The 19,575-nt window shown below is 41.6% G+C and overlaps 1 protein-coding gene across 8 annotated transcripts in view; it reads right to left on the bottom strand.

The window, feature by feature from the left end:
- MAP4K4 (mitogen-activated protein kinase kinase kinase kinase 4) overlaps nt 1-19,575 on the bottom strand; it is a 162,551-nt gene that overhangs the window by 19,375 nt on the left and 123,601 nt on the right. For 2 of the 8 annotated variants that reach the window (XM_066313672.1, XM_066313673.1), the window contains exons 13-24: nt 17,183-17,344; nt 14,997-15,083; nt 14,112-14,330; nt 10,801-10,962; nt 8,574-8,804; nt 7,537-7,643; nt 6,445-6,596; nt 5,632-5,729; nt 4,658-4,833; nt 4,130-4,250; nt 2,768-2,959; nt 258-375 (exon numbers count right to left, since the gene is read on the bottom strand). In XM_066313672.1, the coding sequence (XP_066169769.1) occupies nt 258-375; nt 2,768-2,959; nt 4,130-4,250; nt 4,658-4,833; nt 5,632-5,729; nt 6,445-6,596; nt 7,537-7,643; nt 8,574-8,804; nt 10,801-10,962; nt 14,112-14,330; nt 14,997-15,083; nt 17,183-17,344 (1,825 nt within the window). The remainder of the gene's footprint in view (nt 1-257; nt 376-2,767; nt 2,960-4,129; nt 4,251-4,657; nt 4,834-5,631; nt 5,730-6,444; nt 6,597-7,536; nt 7,644-8,573; nt 8,805-10,800; nt 10,963-14,111; nt 14,331-14,996; nt 15,084-17,182; nt 17,345-19,575) is intronic. The other 6 variants (XM_066313674.1, XM_066313675.1, XM_066313676.1 and 3 more) reach the window with 6 other exon arrangements.

Raw genomic sequence — 19,575 nt, 5'->3', positions numbered from 1 at the left:
AAAGTAAAGGGCATGTAATACCCTTCAAGTGCTAGATTGTGGATATATATTTTTTACATCATAAAACGCGAATCAGTAACTGAGAATACTGAGAAAGCCCATATTTTTGTAAGAAATGTAAATGGAAAACGAAAATAAATTATGCAATCCATTGCAAAACAAATAAAAAGCGTGATGGTAACATTCTTAAGTACTTTAAAGAGCCACTGAAGTCACTGAATCCTTTTTCAATTGTCATCTTCAGCTACTTTACTTACCCACAGAAGTCACAGTTGTCCCACTAGATGGAGAAATCTGTAGTAATCTGGGGTCTATAAAAGGTGTAAAGGAGGAGGAAGATTTGTGTTTCTGGAGTGTGTTACTAGCGGACTGAGTCTGCAATGTAAATTTCAACTTTATTAATATTAATGACAATAAAAAGCATGGATAACAAACACCAACATTTTAAAGTCACTACAGAATTATGCTACAGAGCCTCCCCAAGCTTTTATACTTCCTTTATAGGTACACAATGCACTGCAGGCACCACACCTGAACTCGATACATATGCACACTGCACATGTTACAGCAAAATGTAATTAGCTGAATAGCCATCCCTGAACCTCAGCTGCTAGCGAAGCACTTTAGTACAGACCACTACAATCAGGCACAAAGCAAGGGAATGTCTCTCCTTTTGAAAATATTTTTAAATGTATGTATACTATCTTATCTGCAAGCTGTCCCCTAACCTATAATTTTTGAATTTATGAAGCATCTCCTGAATTGAGACAGTTAATTAAATTATGAAGTTTGATCTCTTGGCTTGTGCAACAAAATCAGAACCATCTGGGATCAAGCATTCACTTCTATGATGGACTATGTTTCAGTGTTCACTACCATTCATTCTCCCTATTTTGTTTAACCTGAGCCTCTTGCCAGAAAGCTGCAGCAGATTCTTCCACCTTTATTTGACAAAGCAACATATTAAACCTGTATTGAACAAAGGGGCTCATTAGTGTGGAAGGTGTAGCAAACAGTGACATGACACTATGAATATGTAGTGGATAAAATCACTGGTGCTTGTTGAGTTATGAGGTCTAAACATGAAAAAAACATAAAGAAAGAAAGAAGACAAGTGAAACAATGAACTGTTAAAAGTGAAAATGGAACAACTTAAAAACCCTTGCCAGTTTAGTATTATAGTGACAACATATCATACTGAAGCAGAATGAGACAAGAGAAAAAAAAAAGGTACATATATATATAAAAGTGTGTGCATGTGGTGGGGTTATACCAAGTAGTACTGGATTTTTGCTCAGTTTTATGCAAACATAGCGACAAGACACTTCTTTAGCATCAACTAATCTTCAATGTCTGATCTTCCTAAGCCCCTACAGAAAAAAAAAGCAATGGGTGTTTGGAGTGTATCCCTCCCCTGCACAGCCCAATACCAAAAGGCTCCTCCATCACCAGGCACTGCCACAGCCCGCGCATCCCAAGCTGAGTTAACTGAACCCTGCTTACGTACTGCTTAGATCAAAGTAATGAGCAAGTGTATCTCTGGATCAATCAACTGATCTCTGTAACCTACAAGAATGCACTTCTAAAAAGATCAAAGACCAAGGAAGCATAGCTGAAAATTATGTATAACGCTAAATGAATTTCCAGGAGGAAACTCTCCCTGCTACCCACCCTCCTGCTACGTGGTTAAGAAGCATTTTTGATTATGTGGTAAACGTGCACTGCCATAAAACTACCCATAAAACACTGCAACCTCTCCTCATCACAACGCTTGCACACCTACAGGGCAGTACTCTACCCTGAGAAGCAGCAGCTTCTTTTCACCAAGTTTTGCTCGCCCTGCTCTACCCCCTGCTTGAGAGGCTCTCCCTGTAAGCCAGGCTGGCCCCCCAGCCAGGAGTGGAGACACCAGACAAGGCTCCTCACTCACTGCAGGGGTTGGTACGGGGTGCATGGCCTTTTTTCATTTGCATGTGTGCATCTCCTCTGCTGCAACGGCTTATGCACATGTGAAAGGACCAGGCTTTCCCACCTGCACTTAGTAAAGGAAGGCACCATCCTGCGATTAGCCCAGGACAGCAAGAGGGACCTTCCCCCATGGTAAAGCTTTCTCCACCTGGACACAAGCAGTACTGGTGGAGAACAGTCACCTTTACACAGCTGCTTCTCAGAGGACACACATACTTGGGGAAAAACCCAAATATTTCCCCCCATTCATTATTCCAAAATAGTATTACCTCAGGCTCTTACAACCCTCCCAGGCAACACCTGATTGGTTCACCCAGCCTATGTGGCAAGCTTTATTGAGCAAAATCCCTCCACAGCCACTTTCTTTCCCAAAGGGTGAGTTTCCACAAGCAGCACTTCACATGTGTGGAGACACTAGTCCAGCCTTTACTGACAAAGCCAAAATTAACTGCTAATTCTGAAGAGGCACATTGCTTGCAATTAGCCTGCTCCCGGAATAAAACAGAATTCAAAAAGAATATTGGCTTGAAAATGCAGTAGTCAAGTTTAGTTTAAAACGAACGCCATGCAATTAATGACTCACTAAAGGAAGCAAAAATAGTAAACTGGCAAGTTTGGCGTGGGACTGCTCTAGAGTTAAGGGCTTCTTACACAGAACTGAAATGTGTTATTTGGGAGGTGGGAACAAAGGTGACAGAAAAAAAAGCAGGGGAAATTGGCTGGAGTTCCTTTGCAAACTAGCTACTAGGCAATGCTGCTATAACCCTATGAAAGCAGCCAGCTGTGGTGTAAGACATACCTCATTAGTAGTTAGCTTGTCCTGGGGTGTCTGTGGGGACATGGTGGGTGTCGGCTGGCTGGAGGATGGGGAGGAGGAGGTGGAGGAAGTGGAGGAGGAATGGCTTTGCTGTAAGAGATCTGGCAAGAGGTGAATGCGACCGGCAAAGCCATTGCTCTCATGATGGCTGGCACGCTTTTTGTCAACTGTACTCTGTAGAAAAAACAGGCACACTTGTCTTGCTCAAGTGCTGCTTAAAGGTCTAAATCCCTAACAACCTCTCTCCTTCTCTCCCTCACTTCCTACCTTTTCGCATTTACTTATTTTTTTATTTTTAAAAATAAGCTGATAATCTGTGCTTTGATGCCTGCATGGAAAGGAAAAGTGGGCAGAGGTACTAGAATTCATGAAATTCCCACCAGCAGGCAAAAGCTTGGTTCATGTGGTTGACTTGCACAGCCAGTCCCACCAATTAACAGAAGAACAACTGTGCTGCTAAGTCCAACACCACAACAGGGACAAGCACATTTTTGGGGGTGGGATGAGGATTTTTTTTTCCCTATTGTTTTGTTTAACACTAATTTACACCCTATACAGATAGCAGTTTGGACTTTCTGGAGAATCTCTTCAGCTAACTATTTAAAACAATAACCATGAAATCTTCATTTTCAAACAAGAGGACTCAATTAGGAAATTGGCATTCAGTTGTGAAACTCAGAAATGCGATTACTGAGGAAACTCCTATAAGATAGCACGCTCATTAACACACAAGCTCATTTAAAAACAGGGCACCATTATCTTTCAGAAGCACAAGAATGCAATATTTTCAGAATCAAAGGCAATAACACAGCACTCTAGCTCTGTCCACATTCTCTGCCTCACCACCTATTTTGCTTCTCCCCACACCAACAGTAGTGTGAATTTGCATGTACATGTGTGTGTATGTTATCTGGGTGGTGTGTACGCCCTAAACTACAGGTTCAAAACAATTTTAAAAAACCTTGAGTGCTTCCACCCCAACTCCCTCCCAGCCTCACTCCTGAGACACCTATTTGATTCTGTGGTAAAACTAAACTAAGTTTTTGCTCCAGGTACTTGCTCCACACACCTACAGCTTTTCTACCCTTCTCTCTCACAGACTTTGAGATACTCTGCATGGTGCTGCCATGAGTGTCACTGGAAAGCATGCAAAACAGAAGCAAGGGGTGAAGGGCTACTCTCTTCTTTGCATGCATCAAATATCTTGCTCATCTGAAATTCACTACAGCTGCGTCTTGATAATACGAACAACAAATATAATGTAGAAACAGCATGGGTGAATGAGCGAGTGGGTTAATGAGCACAGAAAGGGTGCAGCACTGAACGGGGAAGGTAAAGCAATACCTGTCGAACAATTAAGGTGCCCTCCTTAGAAGGAGTCAAGGCAGGTTCACTCTCCACATCATCATGGACAATCATGGTTTTTACTGACTCTGTTTCACCATTGCTCAAGTTCAACGTTGACCTATTTGTCAGACAAGAAATAACTTGAGTGAGATAACAGCACTAGTGCCCTGGCTGTCACTGCCCTGAATCACGGCATACTCAGAATTAATTTGTATTGTGGCCAGAGTGGAATATTTACATAAACTGCCGAGAAAAGCCTCTCCATTAAAAAAAAAAAAAAAAAAAAAGTCAAGATATTGTTAAACTGTTTCTTGTAACAAATCAAGGGAGAAGAGGGAAAGGACACCGAGAAGACTATCCTCAGTGTTTGAATATATGAGCATACGAGGCTGCTATGTCTTGCTCATAGACTGCAGTAAGTTGAAAGAACTAACATACAAGCGAAAATGCTAACATCCTTTACATCCTTTTCCTTCAATCCCCTATAAGGCAATACAGATGCAAAACACTGTTAGAGGGACTAACACTGCTCGGACATCATCTGGTCCAGAAGTAGATTCATCTGCTCCTTCTTGTTCCATATCATCATCTTCCTCATCTGTTGTCCCTGACTCCTCACTTGAGGATGAGTAATCCGTTACTTTATGTGGAGGTCGCACATCCTCTACTGCTCGCAACTCCTTTGCCAATGCAGTTAAATCCTGATGGGAGAGGGAAGACAAAAAACTTTAAACTGATGTTGCAAGTAAGAAAGAGTTTGCAAGACAAACCCAAAGTAAGATTAGTGCCTGAGTTTGTTCACTTGTTCACTTCTGTGTTTCCACTGCCTCAGCAGTTTCCTTTGACTTATTCACGTCTAACAGTTACCAAAACTCACTTTCTCATAAATTCAAGCACCAGAATAATCAACCTAAGGCAGTCCTGCCAGATCATAGAAAAATGTGTATACTCTGAAACCCAGCTATCCTGACTTATGACTAACTGCAATACCATAAGATATATGGCTACTGAAGAAACTTGCAAGTAAAGATAGTAATACTTTGAAAACCCATTGAGTTCCCCAAGATACAACTGGACATAGAGCTGTAATCAATTGTAATAGCAGCCAGATGTAGAAAATGTCAGAAATCTTTCACAGAAAGTAGGAAAAATTTAAGGTCTTACCACTTCTCCCTGCACCATTCAGCCCAGCATAGGCACATTCAGGTCAAGTGCACGATCATCGGTCCAGCCCCAGGAAGGAAGCGTAAGATTGAAAGAGAGAAAGGCATGGATTATAAAGGAAGAAAACCAGAGAGCAGAAATCAATCCCAGAAGCAGTGTAAAATCTAATGTCTGCAGTATTGATGCGCACAGGCAATTGCACATCCCAGGACATGCTGCTACAAACTCAACTCCAACTGATGTTCACCCCTGATGGCACTGAATGAAGCTCTCAGTGCACTTTTTCTGAATCTACCTGAAAGAGAAGGAGGACAGGGGAGGTGGATGCAACTCACAGCAGGCTTGATAGGTCTGAAGACTTCCTTCTTCTCTTCAGGTTTTTTAGGTGCACTTTCATGGCGCTGTGATGGCGAACCCTCTGATTTGGATGACGCTGCATGTGCCAAGACCCCAAAAGGAACACAGAACAAAGCAGATTAAGCAGGGAGCTAAAATATGTTTTCTTACTTCACTCTGGAGTGGGGAAGAGATATGAGATGACTATCGGGGTGTCTGACCACAAAACCTAAGTTTCACTGGTCCACTATTACACTGTCCCTGAAGGACTATACAAAAAACACCATAAGCTGTGATTTGTATATGTGCAACTGGCCTATGTCTGAAGCCAAAGTAAATGGTCACAACAATTGTAAATCAAAGACTCAAGTGTGGCCACAAGCTGGAAAACCTCCATCATCATCATCACATCCAAGCTAGCCCAGCTGAGACCTATCCATTGCAGTCAGCACCCTGTCAACAACCATCCAGGTGACCGGCAACAAGTACCAAAATGTGCCCTTGCACACATGTGTAAGGAAGGGAGCTGAGGGCATGGAGACTCGCCTGCCTGCACTTAGGAAAATGCAGGAGTGCCTGGACGTGACTTAAAAAACAATGAAAAAAAAAGAAGTTTGATGACAATATCTGCGCCTACTGCCTTTCCCAAGCAAGGACACACAGCCAAGAGGGTACAGGAAGCCAACCCATCTCTGACACTGCATGCTCAAAGGTACTGAACCCTGCGATGGTCATCATTTGTAATCACTAAGTGTTTCACAGCTTAATAAACTTAGAAACACAATGTTACAAAAGGTAGGAGAAGGACTTACATCTCATCCTGAACCGCTCTCCAGACCCGCTCTGAGAGCCAGGGTGGGAGCCAGGTTGTGAGCCAGAGTTGCTTGAGCCAGAAGAACTGCCACTGCCTGGCCTTGGTACAAGCTTCTCCACCCTTTCCCACAGCAGACGAGGCTCTATATTGCTGTACCAAGGGAAGAAACAAATTCTTTGTCACACACACTTCAATCCCAGAATCCCAGCTCTAAACTGAAACATCACTGTCTCTGTGTGTTTCACTAATAACTCAACTGAAAGAACACTTTAACGCTGAGATCATGGCATCAGTAATGTTTTACAACCCAGGCTGAGACTCCCTTCAAAATAACTATTACTTTATTTATGATGGTTAAAAAAAAAAAAAAAAAAAAAAAAAAAAGGTGGGTATAAGCTATTCCTTTTATTAGGCATTATCTACCAGCCATTCTTATGTGTCTAACCCGAAGTGGACAAACCTCTCAGCCTGCATGTAGCAGGTTTAAAATTGGGTCAGAAGTGTCCTCAACATTAAACACAAAAAGAATACCAGAATACCCTCATCCCTATCTAGTGAGCTAATTCCACAGTGGACTGCCCATGTTGCTCTGTTGAGCTCAGGAGTCAGCTCTCTCCTCCCCGCTCCTGACCTTGGGTGCTCTGTGTCACAACCCATGGAGGCTTTTTCCCCCTCTTAAAATGTGTTTCTGGCTAAGAGGCCAGAAAGTTTCTGAGGTCTCTTCATTTTAAATGTTACAAGCCCTTCTTGCTACCATTAATCCCCACAGTATACTCAAGCTGACTTGTTGCACCAAAAGGCGAGACATTCATAAACAGCCACATTTTTTCCAAAATTTGAAGGATATTTGAAATCATTGCAAAAATTAAAGAGCAGGCAACTCAGATGAGGAGAGGAAGGAAGAAATTTTGCCAGCATTTATAGACACATGTGCTACATCAAGAGAAATTAATCATTACTGAAAAGGGATCCAACATCATCTTCCTTTCACATCCTACAGGCACTGCCAAAAGCTGCCTGGAAATGCCTGGCTTCCCATAAGTCTTTTCCTTCCAATTCAAGAAAAGCAAGGACATGTAGGCTTACAAACCTCGTAGAATTTCTTTGACCTGCTTGGTTATTTTGCTGCCCACTGCCCTGCAGTGGGGAATCACGGCGAGACAGGACTGGTGATCGAGACGTTGTTCTCACAGGTACCTTGGGAGAAAAAAGGTTGTGTTAAAACCATGAAGAGGACAGAGAGGACAGGAAGATAAAACTTCTCCTGCCACAGAATATATTCTGAAGATCTTAACAGTTCTAAGTACAAGCTAGCATCACTGACCAAAAGCAGTAAACAAATACCCACAAAGCCAAAAGCCTTAGTTGTGATGCTGTTCAGAATTTGAATAGAACTCAAAGTTTAGTCTTAACATTAAACAGCGTTTAATGGTTATCACATGAACACGTACACGCTCCACTACCCTCCCAACTACTGAGACATTTGAAAAGAACATGGCATTTTGACTGAAGCAGGGGAGGCACAAAGCAATTTGCTGAAACAGCATGAGAATTAGGAGAATAAGCTCAAGGGAATCAAACAAATGCCCAGTAATGGATCAGCAGAAGGCAAAGACTTGGGGGGGTGGGGGGGAGAGCAAGAATATACTCAGAAGAAGCAAATCCCAGTGGATGGGGAGGGGGCATGGAAAGGGGAGAGGAGGAGGAAATATATTGAATGTTTCCTTTTTGTTCAAATCCATCTTAATTTTAAATAAGTGTATGATTCATAGTTTGGGTTGCGAACAGATGAAGAGGAATATTAACTCTGAGCAATAACCTCAGGGATATTTTGAATTCTTTCCTGAATATGGTAATGATTTGTTAACTTTGCATAATAAATTGTTTCTCTGAAATAGCTGCATTCTATAAATAATTACCAATTTTATTTGAAGCTTCAATATTGTACTTCAGGTAGATTATCATTAACCTGTTGGCTGAATACCTACATTATGATCTGCCTTCCAAAATACTGTTACCAGTGCAGGCATAAGGGCACGGTCTTCCCAGTGCCCACGGTATCACATCCTTAAGAAAACTGTAATTAATAATAAAAAAATAGCACACATCTGTCTTTCTACTCCTTACCCTTGGAGGCACCTCGTCACTGTCTGATCTAGCCCAAGCCTTTTGGGTGGGGTCGGGTACCTCCGACTTAGAGTCAGAACTCTGATTAAGCACTTCACTGCGTGAAGGTGGATATGGGTCCTGGGAACGAAGATGGTGATGAGCAAATTTGGGAGAAGGGTCACTGAAGGAATGGGATCGCGAGACAGGGGAAACATTGTTCTTGAGAGATGCCAGATGGGACCACTGTACCTTACAAGAAAACAAAACATAAAACATTCAATGCGCTCAGTATAACCGGCTTTCCAATTAACACAGAATAAAGGCAGGTGGGGCAGGCAGAGACAAATTGGTTATGGCATTAGGTAAGCGTGGGGTGGAATCGATGCACTTAAAGCAAGGCAAGCGCCCGAAGAACGTAACAGACTGAAAATACAGCACATATGCATTTTTTGTGTGATACGCTCTCCACATACACGTACACTGGTGCCCAGAGGAGAAGGGGATCCAATATCTGCACCATGAGCCTGAGTTCAAAGGCCACTCAAGACTGAAGCCACCTTCTGTTCCCTGGTCTTCAGTGGCCTTTGGCCAGGTCTCATGGTGGGCTGGGAAATTTGAAGTGGACATCCAATTGAAGTAATGTACAAAATTAAAAAATGTTGTAAATTGGGCAAAGCAACAGACATTTACTTTTCCTAATAAATCAGGGACTGGATACAGCTCAAAACTTTTGGAGAAAGACCGTAACACAAAGCCTTTATTCTTTAACAGTTACTGCAATATATATAAAAACCCACAATATATATTGTATATAGTATACATATGTACAATGCATATTATACTTACACCATATATGTACTGTATACTGTACATATATACATATTTATACACAAAGTACACGCACACACTTACATGCAAACATATTCAATTACACATACTAAGAAGGCATAACAGTGACTGTGGAGTTAAAACTCCATTAGGATTTTCAGTGGAATCCATATCGATCCTTCAGCCTACTTCCTCTTTGTGCATAAGCCTGTGTTTCAGAGTTAATTTTTGAAACTAAGGAGGAGGAAAAGTCTTAACTGAAGAACACGCTGTTTTCACACCTAATGATTAGGCATAGCTTTGCTCTCAATCCCAGTTTCAGTAGGCTGGCTGTATTTGTTTTTATACTATTATTATTTCCTCAATTTTAATACACACAGCTGTTGAAGAGCCTGATTATCCTTAATATGAGTGAAAGACACAGACTTTAAAAGTAACTGGCACAGAGTATGAAGATACAAGTCCAATATTTTGAAATAGTCATAGAGGTTTGAATAAAAGCCAGGAAATAATGAGCAAGAGATGAAGTTCTGTCCTGATTTCTCCCACTCTTCCGTCTGTTCAAATTCTCCTGTTGTCCAAAAGAGTGGCAATACCTAGTCACAATCAGGGATGGTTTTAGCTTGCACTGTCATCAACAGACTTTATTTGAAAGAAGAAAGTTCTGCATGGCAACAGAGGAACTAAATGCAGAACTCTACCGTTTAACTTAGTATACCTAAATTGCTCAGAAATCATGGGCTATGTCATAAGTTTTAGACAAAAATCACTTTTTCAATTAATACCATAACTTCTATGAGATCAGGTACCAAGATCTAGAGGCTCTTTGTCAGAAAACAACAGAACAATGGCTACTACGCAGCTCAGTGGTTTCAACCTTTTCTTGATTTTCCAGGGGTGGTACAGAGCTTTATTTGGCAACTGCAGGCCTACTGACAACAAATTTGCTCTTCTTAGACATGTTTTGCAAACTCTTTGAAACAGTGCTCACACTAAAACCCACTTGTTTAGTTAGCTTTTTTCTGCAAGAACTTTAAAAACCAAGCAAGTGCACTTTTTTCCTGAGCACCTTTTTTAATAGTAAAAACTTTGCACAGAGCAAATTCTGAATTGTAAAATGCACTTCAACTGCCACCAGCATGTAACCCACTGTTTCACTGCTGCACAGATAATAACGGGATACAACAGTTCTAGTCTAGCTCTAACATGAAAAAAGCTCAAACCCACAAATTCATCAGTTTATCAATAAAATAAGTAAAAACATACAAAGAGTGAAGCTTACAGAATAAGCTGTTTTGTGTAACAGTACTACCCTTTACAAAAGACTTTCTAAGTGCAAAGATTTGCAAATTTGAAGGAAACATGTTAGAACTTCTGCATTCCCTCCAGGCTCACCAAGATTTTCCTGGGCACTTACCTGGGGCTCCATTGGCCTCTGCAGGGCAGGCTGAGCAGGTTCTGAGTTTCCATTGGAAAAGGACTCTGATCTTGAAGGCACTGGTGGCTCCAACACTTTGCCCATCTGTTTAGACTGTGCTTCAGGGGAGCCCTGATTAGTTTTTCTAAATCTCTCCTCCACCTAAGCCAAAATAAATGGAGGTTAAGCCTCAAGTAAGTAAAACCAATTACAGTAGAAATACAAAGGGGAGTATCACCTTTTCTTTACCACAAAGAAAGCAAACACACTTGGGGTTTGGCAGGATTTTTTCACTTTTGCCTTTTCCCATTTTTGCCAGCTGTATGTTCACTGAATGAACTACACCAAAACTCTAAGTATGCCAAAATGGATAATCCATACTAGAAAGAGAGGAGATGCAGGAGGTACCAAGATGAGAGATAATATGATGAAAGTCTTTCTGCCTAGACTAATTATCCATCAGTACTTTCCTCATAGATAATAAAAAGGATATATGTAAACAGAAACAACTTTATAATATAAAAGTAGATTTCCCACTGCTATCCCTTACTTCAGCTGCTCATCGTATGCAACCAATGATTCTGGGTTATCTTCTTTCCTGAGTTTCTCTCCTCAGCAACAGATAGGCTGTAGAGCACAGACACATCAGCTTGTTTCTGTTCTCAGGAAGGTGTAGAACTGATCTTATATTAACCTCAAGAGCTTGCTGAGGAGAAGACTTAATCAGAATGTGCTCAGCCCTCAGAAGAACATGAAGCAAGGTCCCCGTGCAGAAACATCACCTCTTTCAAGGCTACATCACTGAAAACAAATGAGAGCTATGAAGGACAAGAGATGGAGGGAGGCTACAAGCAGAAAGGAAATAGCCTCTCATTTCCTAAGAAAGTCTGTTGCTAGAACCAAGGCAGCATGTGCCAGGTAAGCTGCCTCTGAGGAATGCTAAATCCCCGGTATTTTATCAAAGCACCAAACATCAAACTGGAAGCTTGGGATGATTTAATTTGCTTTAACCCATGTGCCCAGAGCACAAAACCAGTATTGGGATTGCTCTTTAGCAGTGATGGGCTGGAGAGACTGGCTTCCAGAAGACAGGAAAGTTTCCAGACTCCTTGCCTCAGGTGGGCTCCTCTACAAACCCAACCTGCCACTGTATTCCAGTATTTGAGGATTAGTACCAGATTGCCTCATAGGGACAAGCAGACAAGGTGCTGTAAGGTCTACACAAAACACACTATGTCTTGGGAAGTACAACAATAAAGGAGGCAAGCATCTTCACCACACAATCATTTTCACCACTGTGTTCAACTTCATAGAGCCATTCTTTAAAGTCTAAACAGGCCAGACTCCTTGTTATGAATAGAACAAGGAAAAGCCTCAAGTCCTTCTGTCTGAAGAAACAGGTTCTCACATCTGTAGCTGTAGATGATAGGAAGTTTCTTTTACAAAGTACATAAACTGCATGAGTGACATATCCTCAAAACCAGACAAGAAGTGGCAAAGACACAGAGTGCATTCCTGGTCAGAAACAGGTCCTATTCCAGTCATCTGACTGTCTGGACCTAAAAGTGATATTAAGTTCTAAGCTCTCTGCTGTTTCCCAAAGCCAAGCTTAGAAATCCTTTTCCTTATATCCTCAATGCTACTGCAACGAGGAAGAAAACTGATCTCCATTAAACTTTGCCAGTCAGGAAAGTTGGTCCACTTCAGCTTACCATCTCAATGGCCAGCATCTCTGTAGGTGGACATTTTCTCTGTGGAGCAGTATGGCTGGAAGTATGAGGCACAGAACACTCATTTCAATTCACTATTCTATGTAAAGAATGTCAGAGTTAATGGCTGATGTCAGGATTAACTGGTGGCATTCCCACTGCCAGGTATCAAGACATTATGGCTATAGTTGTGTAACACTTTTTTAAAGGACTATTATACAACAATCTCTGGAAAGATCTGACTACTGACCAATTTTTGTGTCTTTACTCTTTCAAGCTAGAACAATCACAAAAGAAAGACTATAACAGAAAAACAGCTGAGTCAGTGATTCTCCTAAAGAATGTAACACTTGCATCTGTGAGTTTCTCACCTTTTCAGCTCTGAAAGGAAAATGAAGCAGATACAGTTCTACATCCCTCCAAATCCCAGCCAGCATTTAGGCTGGACAGAAGTTGTAGATTGGTACTATGCTTTCACTGTAGTGGGCCAAGAGCATGCAACAAGGACAAGAGGGCTGGTTCCATGTCTGTACCATCACATACCAGACAAGTCTGAACTTCTTCCAAGTAAGAAAGACGTATCAGATACCTCAACCACCAAGCAGAATGAATGAGAAAGAACTTAGACAACAGCATCTAGAATAAAATTTTGTGTCCACCAAGCCCAAACAACAGTACTTCAAAGGCTAAGAAGCACTGCTGGATGAAGCTGAACCAAGAGCTATTTTATTATGTTTAGCAGGCCTAAATATATTTTCTGTTCTTGTTCCAAAATGTATTTACCTAGTTCCCACATGCAGTTGACGAATGCCATTTAGAGCTTTGACTAACATTGCCCAGTCTGGTGGTTTGTGGGCAGTATGGTGCTCAAGGGAAACATAAGAATAAGATCACTGAAAGAAAGCCAAATACACATCAAAGAGGCATCTACTTGCTTAGCAATGTTACTAATGGACCAGTGAAGACAGGGGACCACTCACTGAAAGAAAGAGCACTTCAGATCAACTTGTCAGTGCCTTAAGTCCAAGAAGGCAGCACCACAGTTTCAAAAGATACGGACATTATCTCAGAAGAGAATAACTGACATTTCAAAAATGAAAGTAATGAAATTCAGCTTTGTGTTCACGAGAAGGATATTTTGAAACAATTAAGTTATAACACCAAATGTGTAAACATGTGCTGAGTGTTAACATCCATCATAGGACTGTGCTTTCCAACTGCCTCTCAATTTCAAATCACCAGTACTTGTCAGATACACAGAGCACTGCACCAATGCTTACTAAGAAAACACATCTCATAAAGCACAGATATAACTCCCTGAACATGACACTTCCAAAACCAGGTCCCCTTAGCCAGTGCCCCTCAGCCTTCCAGACCTTCTTTCCAACTTTTACACCTCAAAAAGTCTGATCTCCAGTGATTGCAGCGGAAGTACTCAGAAGCTGCCCTAGGGCTCGAAAACCAGTAACCAACAGTTTAAAATACCCTGCTCCTTACGAGTGGTGCTTTGGCCTCCAACTATACTGTAGCAGAACTGCAGTCACACTGATGCCAGCAGGCAGAGAAGCAGTTAGCAGACTCCTGCTCACAAGCAGGACTTACCTCACGTGCTCTTTCAGCAGGGTCATAGTGGGATTTTGGCTCAGGGGTATGATAGCTTTGTTTATTTCTTTCTTGCTGCTGCTGCTGCTGCTGTTGCTGCTGCTGCTGCTGCCGCCTGTGATCATGCTGCAGCGACAGGAGGTAGGCTTGCTCCTGCTGCAACTGGCGCTGGAGTCGCTCTGCCTGTCGGTGCTCCTCCATCTCTCGCCACCTGTATTCCTTTGAGAGAACGGGTTGAGAGGAATTCAAGACATGACACTGACTGCATGGTGGACGTGTCCCTACCAAACCCAATAAAAATGCACCTTTCTGGCTGCTGTTGCTTTTTTGTTTGTTTGCTTATTTCATTGTTAATGTGTAACCAAGAGCTAAGTTAGACCCATATGACCTGTGTCTTATGTTGGGAAAGTCATGAGTGTACTGCTAAGCTTGACATGATTGGAGAGTTATGTCAAAACTGATTTTTATTAAAGGGAAAAAAAAGTTGTTTATACTAAATCCAGTGTAAAGTTCATAAAACAATGATTTAGACCAACACTAGGCCATTGTATCCTGGGGTGGATTTACATATCATGTGTGCTTTTGATCTGCAACACAAGCACTCTAGTTCTTCACTGAATGCCAAGGTCTGTTCAGAAACTCGACCACCACACCAGAACTGCTCCACTTTAACATAAAGCCTCCTCTTATTGCCCAGAAAGCAGTGTGACCATACAGCACTTCTCATATGTGCCTGTCAGCCCACAACACTAGCATAAATGGCCTTTTAATCAAGCTCCTTTGTTGTCATACTGTCAGTGCAGCTGTGCCTGACTGAGGGAAGCCTAGGACTGGCCAGATAAATGGATCCTATAGCTACTGAACAAAACAGATACAGTGCTTTACCAGTAACATGGCCTGCTCCTGGAGCAGCTGCTGCTGTAGAATTTCCAAGTGCCGCTGCTCCTCTTCTAGCTGTCGCCTGATATACTCCTGTCACATAGAAATTACCCAGCAATAAATTTATTCAAAAGGAATGCATCAGAACCCCCTGGGTGGAACACCACACGCTACTACCCCAGTTCAGCTTTAATGAGAAACGCACTTCAGGATGGATTAGTGCCTGCAGAACAATTTAGGAAGCCCTGCCTCCTGAGAATTAGACTTTGGCCCCTTCTGTTCTGAAATTTGCACTCCTGCAAATGTTGCTGGCATGGGCCAGAGCTCATTTATGTATTTTGGAAGTGGTTTCAAGAAGCAGCAAAATGCACTTGAAGGTTTTGGGAAGTTAAAACACAGCAAGTCTGACTCAACACAGCCAATACAAAGTCACATGCAAGTTGTATTAAACATTAGTGTGTTGCACTGGTGCGATGAACTGTTAGCAACAGCTAGAGCCAGGCATAGTGTAGGCAGAGCTGGAGCAAGCTCCCCCAAACGGGCTCTGCCAGGTGCAGTTGGGACCTGCCCTGCCGAGTCTCCCCTGCTGCCCTCACCAGAAGCCTCTCCTGAGCAAACGCTGCCAGCCTTGCTGAATTATGCGATGGTTATGACACAAACAAACATCCACCAAGAAACAGATATTAGACCGAACTGACTTGCTCTTGCCATCTAGCCATCTCTTCACCTGCAGCCTCAACAGGCCAAGACATTTACCCATCGCTTCACCTGCCCCCTAGAAGAACTCAAACTCTGAAGCACCAAACCCAAGCTGGTAACATCCTATCATGCAATTAATGGAAGTATGTAACATGTGCATGCGCACACACACAAGCACACGCACACATTTACAGTGTATGCATAAAGAAATTAATGGATCAGTGATACAGTGATGGGAGTTATAGGAAGTCTTGTGACAGACTGATGAGATATACCATACTGTTGTTACGCACATTGGCTGAGCCACAGTTTGAGTCAACAAAAATTCTAAGAGGGAACATGTCTTTTCTTCTAAAAAAAAGGGATAAAAATTCAGAGTGGTTCAGCTTGGTCACGCCAATTAACCATTTGTCATTACTGGCACTGTGCGTAATTAGCATTTCAACAGTTTAAAAAGCAGCTGGGGGAATACCCGGTGTCTGCCCAAAAGCAAATTGCTATGCCATAATTAGAGATTTTCCATATATTTATTCCCATTGGTTAGTCTTGTCTCCTTTTGACTCAGGAATCTTTGTAACATACACAAACACAATAAAATTTCCCAGTAACACAATCATCAATGATCTCAAATACAGTGAATTTATGTAAGAAAAAAATTAAGGAATGTCAGGCCAAACCCAGCATTCCTGAAGTTAATGGGAAATTTATAATCAATCAGCCTCTAGGACAGCAGTTTTTGCCCTTTATTTGCAATCAGTATTTTGCAGTACATGCACAGTAAGTATTGCTCTGATTATCACCCTGATTAAAGTTATTAAAGGATTTAAAACATGCAGATCTCATGCATAAATATAGCAGCTGAATTTCACAGTTTAACAAGTTTCTCAGTTGTATTTTCAATGTATTAAGGGCACACTGGCATAATTTAAGATATACTTGTTGCTTGAATGGGTATACATTACTGATTTTAAACAAGAGTAAGAGAGGGAAATTGCATATTGAAGTTTCAGGATGGAAAATCCTCTGCAGCTCAAAGATTCCATCTCAAATTCAGAGCAAAGTTCATGCCAATGACCAATTCTGTGTGCCAGAAGTTGACACGCAACAGAGCTGCCCTTCTCTTGGAAGGCCTTCTGAACCAGGGCATGTCCTGCAAGAACCACTGATCCAGCAAGACAAGCCTAGAAACAGTTTTCAGCCCTAGTGATGATTTTGCCAATTCTGGTGATTTTAGTCCAGCCCAGGGGCACGAGCTGAATTTAGAATGAGTACTGCAACAAGAGTTCTTTTTTTGAGAGAATATTGAGGCTGCCAGAATTTTCCATAAAGCCCTACAATCCTATGTTAGTGCACTTGTTGTCAAAAAGAACAAAGATGAAAGAGTTAGTGTTACGTTGCCTCCAAGCTGATTTAGGCCTAATACTTTTTAAAAAATTAAATTAGAACTTAGAAGAAACAAACCTATTGCACATATATCTGCATCATGGACTCACCTGCTCCCTTTCTACCCTCCTCTTTTCCTCCTCTGCTCTTCTTCTCTCTTCCTCCTCCTTACGCCTCCTCTCCATCTCTTCCACACGTCTTTTTTCCTCCTGTTCTCTCCGCCTTTGCTCACGCTCTTGTTGCCTTCGAGCTTCCCTTTCTCTTCTTTGTTGCTACAAAAAGGGAAAGGAAACCACAGAGTTTTACTTCTGTTGTTATCAAAGAAAGAGGTGGGGTTGTTTTCCATGGTGAAGAGCGGGATTTACCAGGACTAGCAAGCTCTGCAACTGAGTGACAAAATATTTTATGCAAGTGTTCCACCAGGAAACTAAACTCATATCCAGCACACATATATCCCTAAACTCAGCCTCACTTAGACTCTCTGGTTTCTTCATGCACACACACAAAGTCATGTACCATATTCCTGATGGCAACCGAGGTGTGGAAACTCACCCACAAATCCTAATCTTTGAACTGCTGAACTCAGAGGTGACAACTTTCTTGACATCAACAGTCTACTTGTTGCCAAAAGGGAATGATCAGCCCTACTCAACCAGCTAACTCAAATGCCAACTATCTGAACTTTCTGTAAGTGCTTGTCTCTTAAAACAGCTTATGGTCTGCTAAGAATTTTGTAATGTTGGCCCAACAACCAAGCTTAATTTAATGCATTGCCCAAACTTTGCCTAAAAGAAAAGGAATGCTGACCAGCAGAACCTCAGCTCCTCCCACAACATCAAAAGCACCTATATGTAAAAGAAGAAAACCAGCTGAAGTAAGATTTACACTAAAACAGATAAGCTTTCATACATGACACAAATACAAACTGGTGCTGATTAGGTCGGCTCCAGTCTGAAAAAAACCAGGAAAACAGCTCTAGAAAGCATGAACTGACTCATTTATGTCTATGGAGCACCATGTATGACTTCAGAGAAGACATTTTAAATGCCCATATAGTCGTGACCAATTCTTCCTGCACTTCAGTGTAAGCATCCAGTTACTCCACCTACCTTGAAATCCCAGGCAGCCTCCCACAACTGCCTAAGTGTCAAAAGACCCAGCTGTCTCCTGTTCAATCATCAACTGGGAATATCACTACATTTACTTTCTTTATATGTTTCTATAATATACTAAAAATACAGAAGAAATTTAAACCAAAAAATAGCACGCAAAAATTTAATCCCAATAACAAAAATGAAAACCTACATTGGTTACAAATGAAAACCTAATTGGTTACCCAATTTTTGCTGAAGCAAAGCTGCCACAGATTTGCCTGTCTTAAGGCACTCCAAACAGTCTTGCAAGAAAGAGCACTTATATTAAGCTTTAATTTGGGTTCACAAATCCAGTTACTGAAGTGAGTTTCATAGTTGTGCTCAACTGAAAAAGCAAAGGCCAATCTACATATGCTGTGTTACTTTGTGAGATGAGCTTTCTCTGCTTGGAACATTTTCCTGAATTATTATGAAGTAATTGAAATATCAACAGCCTTTCCATCTTCTGGAATCTATAGTGACACGACAGTGGAGAAGAAATACTAGGGGGGAAAAACTGATTACTGGGGTTTTCTGAGCTTTTCTGCCAAGAGAAGTTGTGGATGTCCCATCCCTGGCAGTGTTCAAGACTAGGCTGGATGGGGATTTGAGTACTAGAAGGTGTCCCCTGCCCATGGCAGGGAAGTTGGAGCTGGACGGTTTTTAAACGTCCTTCTGAAACAAACATTCTGTGATTCCATCAATTAGTGACACTTAAATAATACAGGGTGCTTTCCAATTCTCTTTCATTAACTACAGTTTGGGGGAAGATGTAACTTTCCTGAAGACCACTGTTGAAATACACCCAACACTGTAACTATCATGCCCTCCTTCCTGGTCCATAGCATCATCCTGGGTTCACTACCACCTTCCTGTGCCACAAGACATAATCTCTTTTATCCCCCACACTTTCTGTATCTTCTCAGAAACACAGCTTCCTTGCTCTTGCATCTCTTCTAACTAAATCCATTTACCAGCCTTTTCACTTGTGCTTAAGCCAGCTCTCTTCAATGAATGTAGATATAAAAATAGCAAAAGCGCTGCAAGGCAGCTACGGCACGCGGTGCATTTCATAGGTTTCACTGCTTCCCCTCCCTCATTTTTTAACCGCTGTAAAAGGATTAAGTAGGCACTTTTATTTCTGAATATATGCATCAGTGTCAAGCAATGTCTACATTTAAGTCAATATATTCAGGTCCTTCTTGGCTAATCAAGTCTGACAGGCTTTTGTTTAAGAAAACTAAGATGTGAAGTACAATAATTCTGCTGCCTTGAGGATCCAAGAGACAGCACACTGCTGACTGGTTAATATAATATGCACATTTATCAACTCAAACAATATTGTGTTGACATTGTTAAGTGGGATCTAT

This window comes from Sylvia atricapilla, chromosome 2 (genome assembly GCF_009819655.1).
Source record: "Sylvia atricapilla isolate bSylAtr1 chromosome 2, bSylAtr1.pri, whole genome shotgun sequence".
Classification (NCBI taxonomy): domain Eukaryota; kingdom Metazoa; phylum Chordata; class Aves; order Passeriformes; family Sylviidae; genus Sylvia; species Sylvia atricapilla.
The sequence above is the reverse complement of the archived record's forward strand: the minus strand, read 5'-3'. Positions and strand labels throughout refer to the sequence as shown.